General features: G+C 41.5%; 1 protein-coding gene across 14 annotated transcripts in view; it reads right to left on the reverse strand.

The window, feature by feature from the left end:
- LOC140900194 (cyclin-dependent kinase 11B) overlaps positions 1-9,324 on the reverse strand; it is a 42,667-nt gene extending 33,343 nt beyond the window's left edge. For 7 of the 14 annotated variants that reach the window (XM_073317032.2, XM_073317029.2, XM_073317028.2 and 4 more), the window contains exons 1-6: positions 9,242-9,324; positions 5,240-5,365; positions 4,347-4,462; positions 3,831-3,958; positions 2,990-3,128; positions 2,273-2,427 (exon numbers count right to left, since the gene is read on the reverse strand). In XM_073317032.2, coding sequence (XP_073173133.2) covers positions 2,273-2,427; positions 2,990-3,128; positions 3,831-3,958; positions 4,347-4,462; positions 5,240-5,350 — 649 coding nt within the window. In that variant the 5' untranslated portion in view covers positions 5,351-5,365; positions 9,242-9,324. Of the gene's footprint in view, positions 1-2,272; positions 2,428-2,989; positions 3,129-3,830; positions 3,959-4,346; positions 4,463-5,105; positions 5,163-5,239; positions 5,366-9,241 lie in introns of those variants that run through there. The other 7 variants (XM_073317034.2, XM_073317033.2, XM_073317031.2 and 4 more) reach the window with 3 other exon arrangements.
- Between the last annotated feature and the right edge of the window lie 269 nt (positions 9,325-9,593).

Raw genomic sequence — 9,593 nt, forward strand, 5'->3', positions numbered from 1 at the left:
ATTGTCAATGAATACTCAAAAGGTGTAAATATCAAGAAGAGAAAGGAATTGTTTAGCATGATGAAAGAGAGTACAAGTAAAGAGTAAAAGGGATGAAATTAAGAAATATTTTAGGCCAAATATTTGGAAAAAATTTCAGAAAGACAGACCTACAGGACTATGGAATAGTCTTCCAAAGAGAGTAATGAAAGATACAGAGTATTTTCCCTTCCATTTCCTTTCTACAACATTCATACACCAATATTTGCACAACTATACTATTTTTTTCACCTTTTGGTAAAAAGGTTTATAAGTCGATTCCCACATTCTTATAACTCGTTTTTCCATTGATTTGGCCAAACTCCTTTCTGTAACTACATTCTTCCTGTACACATTCCCCCTGAAGTTTCAAGTGACTATGAATATCCTCTTCACTTCATGTCCTGAATTGCTCTGAGCTGTTCAAAAGCTGCCACATTTCACCCTAGTGGTGGCTATGTTTCAGAGGTGGATGACGTGACCCTTGTGCATTGTTTAAGTTTTATAAACAGTGTGTGTACTGGGGACAGATGAAGTGAGCTGTAGCTCACGAAAGCTCATGCTCAAATAAATTGGTTAGTCTCTAAGGTGCCACAAGTACTCCTTTTCTTTTTGCGAATACAGACTAACACGGCTGTTACTCTGAAATAAGAAACATAAAAAGTACAGTGCATCAATTGCAACCTCTCGAGAGATGGCTTTAGGTAGATCAATCTTTGACCACCATAGTGGAATCTATATAGGCATTTTAATGCCACAGTCGTCATACTGTCTAGGCAATTCCTAACTTCTAGTTACTAGAGCATCTTATATTATTGAAATTGAAATATTTTGCAAAATTGAATTAACTATTTATTATTTAGTGTTTGCTTTCTGTATTTTAGTCAATGTAAACATTTAAGCTAGACTAATTTGTATATAGTAAATTTCATTTACTAGTTCTCATGAAGTTTAAGGGAATGCTTAAATAAATTTTTTTGTTTTTTTTTTCAAAATCTCAAAAACATTTCTATTAATTCGAAGACTCTCCGGTGTCCCAGTGATGGGCACAGTATATAAACCTAAAGAGAGAAAGTACCTGACAATACCCTTTTAAGTATATCTGAAGCATGCAGAAGTCAAAGCAGGTAAATGTCATTATCCCCATTTTCCAGGTGCGGAAACTGAGGTATAGAGATGAAGTGACCTTTTCCAAGATCAGCTAGTAGCAGACCTAGGAACAGAATCCAGGTTCCCTCAAATTCCGGTCTAGTGCTCTATCCACTATACCACAATGCCTCTCATCATACAGCTACCACACAATTTGGCATACATGGCAGTCAGCCTAAGGTCCAGGACTGAAATAGCAAGGGTGCTGCAGCTGAGGACTGAGATGCAGTGGCAAAGATGCAAGTAAGGGACACTTGCATAATGTTTCCCTGCAATTTTCCTGGTTCTAGTCTCACTTTCAGAAGCACCAAATAAAGGGACATTGGAAAACCTATTAAAATGCAAACCTCTATTAAAATGCTTACTCTATACAGTTAACAATGCTGCAATGTTGTGTGCATGCTAAGCTAGCCATTCTCTCTCACATTGGCAACAGAAAGTTCTATACCATGTTTAATTTCCTCAAGTTCTTAAACGGCTACAGTCCCCCTCAGCTTAGTACAAAGTGCAAATGAGAGACTAACAGCATGAGAACTGATTACAAAACAAGAGTCATAATTAAAGGTAATACTGGCATCCTAGATAAAACACAAATGGGGAGTGTCCTTATTTTCTCTGGTGCCTCGATCTAGGCACAAATCAAAAACACACAAACATCAAAAATCCCTCATTTTAATCAATTGTCACCTAAATGTATGATGCAAGGGACGTAAAATATTCTGCAAACTGGAAACATTTCAGGTCCAGTTTGAACACTGTAAGTGGAAATCAGTGACCAGTAAAACGTTTATCTTGTACGTAAATAAAGAAAAGGTAAGCAAAGGATACCATGTCTACTGAAAACTGACTAATGACCTGCTTCAATACCAATAGGTCTGAGTTCCACAGTACAGAACAAGCTATACAAGCTCAAAGACTTTGCATTCTTTATCCCCCTGTGCGATTTTGTCCTCTTGTCCATGACTAATAAAGAAGCCAGACTCTCTCTCTCTCTTTTTAAATAAAACCCTGGCAATGGCCTATATAAAAGATGTTTGTTTTATCTAAATTCCACTGTTGTTCCATTTAACACACCCCCTTATACTGTTTACACTGAGCTAGTTACCTTCTCGTCTGGCCTCCCGTTCCTTGCGCCTTTCTTCAGCTCGCCTTTCCCGTTCTTTTAGTTCCCTTTGCTCTTTTTGTTGCTCTCGCATTTTTCTCTCCCGTTCTCGTTTTCGCTCAAGCTGCTCTAGACGATCCCTGGAAACATTCATTTGCCTATTTTATATAAGTGAAGTCTGGGCTTTTGTTTTTGTAATCTAAAGCTGTTACTATTGCAATAATAGACTACTAAATTATTCAATTTCAGTGCCAACTAGCAACAAAATTGTGATATCATTGTGCATTTGCCCAAGCAGCCCTTTACAGAGGCAGACATTAATCTTTTATAACAGATTTGCTCTAGTCTGCCTTTCTTTATCAGTTGGCACAGAGTGTTGGGACCAACTTAAAATAAGGTTCTGCAGTCTGTCAGAATTTAAATAAAAAATAAGCAGGCTTAAAAAGCTGATTTTTTTAAATGAGCCTTGGAAGCCCACTGTATTCTACAGAACTGACTTGTTCACCAATTATTACGGCACAATAGCAGCAAACAGAGTCTTTAGTGTTAGAAAGATATCCGGTAATGAAATCACTTCAAAAAGTGCTTATATGCAGGTGAGATCCCAGCCTCTTATTCCACCGCATGTTCATGGGGGTAATGGCACTGTCATCAGATTGCACTAAATTTTAATCTAATTGAATTTCTTTGGGTGTTGCAGAGTAAGGTTTGTTTTTTTACCTCTCCCTCCTGGAATGCTCCCTAGCCATTTCCCTCCTCTTCTGCCTTTCCCATTCACGTCGAGCCTTATCCTGCTCTTCTCGATGTCTTTTCCTACGTTCATGCTCACGTTCCTTCTCTTTTACCCTGGCATGCTTCCCTAATAATAAAGATAAAAATAAATGCTGGATTGTTATAGTCAAGATGTTCCTATTCTTCAAAATCAAAAGAACAAACCAGGGTAGAGTAAAGCACTAATTTCATGGGCTTTGTTGTTCTGATCTTAGTATGTACTAGCAAAATCCTGACCTAGGACTGTGTTGTAAATAAAATTAAATGATAATAAAAACTTGCATGTACCATACTCAACGTTAAAAATATAAAGTTGACCAATAACAGGAAAGCAAAATTTATTATTATGTATGACTTTACAGCAACATCATTTTAGGAGCTTGACGGATAGGTATAAAGACAAAGGGCTCAATCCTGCACCGCTGGAGTCCTTGGAAGTTTTAACATAGACTTCAAAGGCAGCAGGATCAGACTAAAGGTCCCTGTCGAAAAGTGGTGAGTGGGGAACCAAACATACGCACACGAACCGCTTAACAGAAGAAATGAAGGAGTCAGACAAAACTATTAAGCAAGAATTCCTATGAATGTCACATTTCTTTTTCAGAATTTTTTACTCCATTTCCTCCACCCCGGCTCCCTAATCTATCCACCTGTTATGTCTTCTCTAACTCTTTGGGGCAAGCAACTGACATTTACTATGGCTGTACGGTGCCTTACACAATGTGCCCCAGTCAACTTGACCTCAAAGAGCTAGCGCAATATAAATGTTAAATAATAACAGCTACAATACCTCCTTCTGCTGAATGACTACGATGTCTACGTTTCTCTTTCCTCTTCTCATCTTTCCTGTGATGTGCTTTTTCCTTCCGTGACATCTGCTGTGGTGGTTTGATAGCCAAGGAATCATCCTCCTCTCCTCTAAAATGCAATTTATATGAATAAGCACAGGAAAGTAATAGGTAATTTATAATAAGTATGAATTGTTGCTCCTTTTCCACCCTTTGTGAGAAGGAATAAGTATTTAATCTAACAATATTTAGCACTTCAATAGCACCTTTCATCTGAGGAGTTTGGAGCATGCTACCAACATTACTAATCCCTCACAACCTCTTGTGAGGGAGGTAGGTATTATTAAATTGTTTTTAATAGATGGGTAAACTAAGATATAAGAATCTCAGTGACTCAGGGTAAGTATCAAAAAAACCCCAGCAAACCTGCTTTAACCACAACACACAGAGAACATTTAGATTTTATTGCTTTTAAGGCAATGTCCACATCCAGAAGCATTTTCTTCCTCTATTCTTACCTATCTTCCATAGAATCTTCTCTCCTGTAAGGTGAATTCCTGATTGTTATCTCCATACGGTGATCTCTCAGCTCCCCCTCTTCAAGGGAATCCCGCTTTGAATCCCGATCATCAGACTATGGTGGAAGGAAGGATAAAAACAAATTGCAGTTAATTTCTCTTGCAGTGAGCTGTATTTTTTTAAACTGATGTTTAACTCCGCTGCTGGCAGTAAAGCGAAATGATCTATAGGATACTCAACACAAATCAGTGGTTTATGTACAGATTTTAATTATAGCTGTCACGCAGTCAAATGTAGTTAATACGTTGTAATATCTGAAACAATATAAATTCAGTCTACTTAAGTAAAACTAACCTGCAAAAACTCAAAGACTTTGCTAATTTATGGTAGTTTTTTAAAGACAAAATCTTTCAACAAATACTACAAACAAGTGGTAATGACACCTGTAACAACCCTTTTGGATTAGAATAAGCAAAAGTTATTTAGGGCCAAAAAAAATTTAATCATTTGACAAAATGGGCCCAACATTTTTTCTGCTGCAGTCAGGAACAGGTTTAAAAACAGGAGCACTATAAAATTTCAAAAAGGCCAAAATAGTCTAATTATACTGCAACTAACACTTCCAATTAACCAGGCTGATTTCTCAGACAGACTTTTCAACAACTGTGAAGCAAAGTAAAAGATCTAGTGTGTTACCAATCAGGTTTTAACAAAGCACAACATTTTGGTAAGCTTTGACACTGAGAGATAGTGCTCACCTGTTAAATATGGAAGTACAAAAGAACTTCATTGATAGTGATAGAGGAAGCCTTGTTCTAATGGAAAAATGAGGGGAAAAAATTAAACCTCCTCACTTTAATTAGAACTATTTCTTTACAAAGAGACAGCTTACATTTTTAATGCGTTTTATCTCTGCCTTCTCTTCTTGCTCCTTCCTTCGTTTTTTTTCCTGAAGAATTTCATCTAAAGTTTTCACTTTCCAAGAGTCCTTTTCATCACCCATTTGAGTCAGAACAAACTGAAACAGAACACCACATTAATGGAGGTAGATATATTTGAAATATAATGTAACCAATAGCATTGCATATATCAATGTTTTAGTTAAGTTTTAAAGGAACTTTTGATATACAAATAAACATTTAAAAATGATATGATGTGCCAAGTTTCACGGAACCTTATGTAAAGGGAAGTCAGTTAGCATTTGACTTAAGCTATACCAAAATAAGCTTGGTTTCAAATCAGAGTATTCACACTGTTTGTGCAACAGTTTAATTAAATTGGTTTAAAGACCAACTTAAGTTAAATCAGTGCAACTTCTGCAATAGTGCCTCATATTTTGCCAGTCATGATGATCCAAAGACACCTAAATGTACTAGTCTTATGACTTATTACTTTAGCACTGTGAGGATGTGGGAAAAGGTAATTTTCTGTGGTTGCACAATTATTTATGAAGGATTTGAGCCCCATCTGTCCTCAAGCTGCTACTGCTCTGTCACCAGCACACAGTCCTTCCACTGCAGTTCATATACCACATTTTCGTTTGGCAAAAAACTCCGCTCTTTCTGCTTTTTTCAAAATTAATTTGATGGTAGTCAAGAAGGCTAGACTGATAATCCTAGTTTTCTATTAATCCAACATTACAGACATAGCAAGGCTATCCCTCAATTACATACCTTGGGTTTGACCAGAAACCATATCCTTAAATTAAAAGGATAATTCTGTCTCTTCAGTCCCATTAAATGCTCAGCCTCTTTGCTAAGACTATCAACAAATATGTCAGTACTAGCAGTGGGCACATACCAAGAGCTGGACTAAGACCCACTAATCAATTTCATTTAGGTAACATAATGGCCATCTAATAGTAGCAACAAATCTTGGCCCTTTTCAACCTGTTTTTATTCCTACTTCATACTATTCTCATTTGCTGCATATCATAGAATCATAGAATATCAGGGTTGGAAGGGACCCCAGAAGGTCATCTAGTCCAACCCCCTGCTCGAAGCAGGACCAATTCCCAGTTAAATCATCCCAGCCAGGGCTTTGTCAAGCCTGACCTTAAAAACCTCTAAGGAAGGAGATTCTACCACCTCCCTAGGTAACGCATTCCAGTGTTTCACCACCCTCTTAGTGAAAAAGTTTTTCCTAATATCCAATCTAAACCTCCCCCACTGCAACTTGAGACCATTACTCCTCGTTCTGTCATCTGCTACCATTGAGAACAGTCTAGAGCCATCCTCTTTGGAACCCCCTTTCAGGTAGTTGAAAGCAGCTATCAAATCCCCCCTCATTCTTCTCTTCTGCAGGCTAAACAATCCCAGCTCCCTCAGCCTCTCCTCATAAGTCATGTGTTCCAGACCCCTAATCATTTTTGTTGCCCTTCGCTGGACTCTCTCCAATTTATCCACATCCTTCTTGTAGTGTGGGGCCCAAAACTGGACACAGTACTCCAGATGAGGCCTCACCAATGTCGAATAGAGGGGAACGATCACGTCCCTCGATCTGCTCGCTATGCCCCTACTTATACATCCCAAAATGCCATTGGCCTTCTTGGCAACAAGGGCACACTGCTGACTCATATCCAGCTTCTCGTCCACTGTCACCCCTAGGTCCTTTTCCGCAGAACTGCTGCCTAGCCATTTGGTCCCTAGTCTGTAGCTGTGCATTGGGTTCTTCCGTCTTAAGTGCAGGACCCTGCACTTATCCTTATTGAACCTCATCAGATTTCTTTTGGCCCAATCCTCCAATTTGTCTAGGTCCTTCTGTATCCTATCCCTCCCCTCCAGCGTATCTACCACTCCTCCCAGTTTAGTATCATCCGCAAATTTGCTGAGAGTGCAATCCACACCATCCTCCAGATCATTTATGAAGATATTGAATAAAACCGGCCCCAGGACCGACCCTTGGGGCACTCCACTTGATACCGGCTGCCAACTAGACATGGAGCCATTGATCACTACCCGTTGAGCCCGACAATCTAGCCAGCTTTCTACCCACCTTATAGTGCATTCATCCAGCCCATACTTCCTAAGCCTCAGTTACAAAGTGAACAAGATCCTGTCTGTATCGCAACTTCTGAAATGTACTAAAGTAGTTAGTAAGGACAGCAATCACAGTACAAATTTAAAAAAACCCAAACATTTTATAAGCATGGTCAAATCCTCTTGGCAGGTCGTCTTCAGCTAAACATGACTTACTTTAAAAATGATTCAATCACAGTACAAACACATCTTTACATAGTTTTCAAATCTGTATTTCAATTTTCAGAGGCACACACGGGTAGAAGCTAGTTTCATATGTAAAGTCCCACTAGTAGAAGTGGCTGAAATAGTCACAAAAATTCAGAAGTGAGCCTTTTGGGAATTTCTTTCAAAGCTGTGCACATTTTCGCATCCATGTCTGTCACCATAGTATATGCACAAAATATTTTTTCCCCCAAGTGGGGTGAGTGAAAATGGGCCAGATGAAGCTAGAAAATGTCAAAATATTTTCTGCCTCTTCAAACAGCCCTTGTTAGAAATCCTGGTATATATCCGACCCACAACTAATCCGAATGGGTCACAGATAAAAAAAAAAAAAAGAGACTCTCTCTGACGAATGAATGAAGACATCCTGGTTTAGCATGTTGTTTATTAAACTGTATTATATTCAAATACTTTTCAAATGTGGGTCATTTTTGAAGTAAGGCAGCAAGGGCTTCCAAGAAAAAGAAAGAGGATGGGTCTCTGCAGGTTGCCTGGACAGAAATGACTTATACTGTATATAATGACTGCGGAGGTGGTAAGGAACAAGGACAATCTTTTCCTCCTTTGTAAAAGTGTAGTGGAAACAACATTACAACCACTTCATGCTATGATTCTCTTGTGGGCTGAGCTGCTTGAGGCCTTGCCTACACAGGAAAATGTTACTGGTTGTAACACACCTGTTCCTCCACATGAACCCTCCTATTTCGATATAAGAGTGTCTGTTTTGGTTTAGTTTGTCACCGGGGAAGAAGTTTAAGCTATACCAAAGAAGCTGGAATAAGCATGTCCACAAGGGAGGTCATAGCCATACAATTATATTGATTTATATTCACACCTTAGGTTATACCAAAAGACTTTCCCCTATAAATAAAGCCTCAGTGCTTGGCCTTCCACGCATGCTGCCCTCCTGCCATTTGTTGCCTCCCTCTTGAAAACAATGATTTTATACTATGTGTAGCATACTAAATTCACATACAAAAAGCAACAATGTGTAGGCAATGCAAGCCCTATTGCCTTCTAAATCCTCTTGGCCTAACTTCTTCAGTGGCAGGATACTTCCAGGTGTGTCTTATTACGTTCTGCTGGACCCTAGATTCCCTATCAGTGAGGACTAAGACCCACAAGTCAACCAACAGCGACGTTTCAGATACCCCTTCCTGGGGACTTCCCAAGCAATTTCCTAATGCAGAGGGACATGGTTTGACGAATTCTGAGTGCAACACCAGGGTCCCCCGTCTCTCCCCACGCTCCTGTGCGGATTTACCCCAACACACAGCACTCTCAGTCTGTCACCTCATGCTCCCAACAGTCTCACTCGCCGGCTCACCCCCGCCCCCCACACCAGTTCCCTAAGCTCCTCTACCTCACCGCTCCCATCCAGCCTCACCCCGTCAACCGGTCCCCAATCGCTACCTCGCCCCTCTACTGATCCTCGCCTCTCACTGGTCCCCTCGCCCCTCAGACACCCCAACATTAAGACCCCCGGCGTGAGCCCCCAAGACTCCCTTGTCCCCACAGGCTCCCCCTCCGCACACCAGTCCCTGGGCGCCCGCCACCCAGCCGCCTCCTCCCCTCCGGGCCCCCCGCCCCAGGGCGAGCCCCGCTTCTAACACAGGGGCCCACACGGGGGAAGCGACTCGCACCGCACTCACCGCCAGCACCGCCCGCCGCCGGAGACTAAGGAGAGAGGCTGCAGCGCCAGCCAGCGCGGAACAAACGCGTCACTTCCGCTCCCAGCGCATCCTGATGACGTACTGACGTGCCCGCGGTGCAGTTGGCCCGGCCCTTGGCCGCGCGCATGCGGCCAACGGGGGGGGCCGGCGGTGCGCGGCGGCCCGGCAGCCCCTAGGCCCGGCGGGGTGAGCGATGCCTACGCGTGAGACGGCTGCCGCGGAGCCTACCGGGCCCGGAGACCAAAGGGGCTACGTGCGGACTCCCGGGGCCCGGCCCCTCAAGGAGGCACGGTCCTGTTGGTTACCAGCACTTGGCAGCTGCGCGCAGTGC

The sequence above is a fragment of the Lepidochelys kempii genome, chromosome 18, assembly GCF_965140285.1.
Source record: "Lepidochelys kempii isolate rLepKem1 chromosome 18, rLepKem1.hap1, whole genome shotgun sequence".
NCBI lineage: Eukaryota > Metazoa > Chordata > Testudines > Cheloniidae > Lepidochelys > Lepidochelys kempii.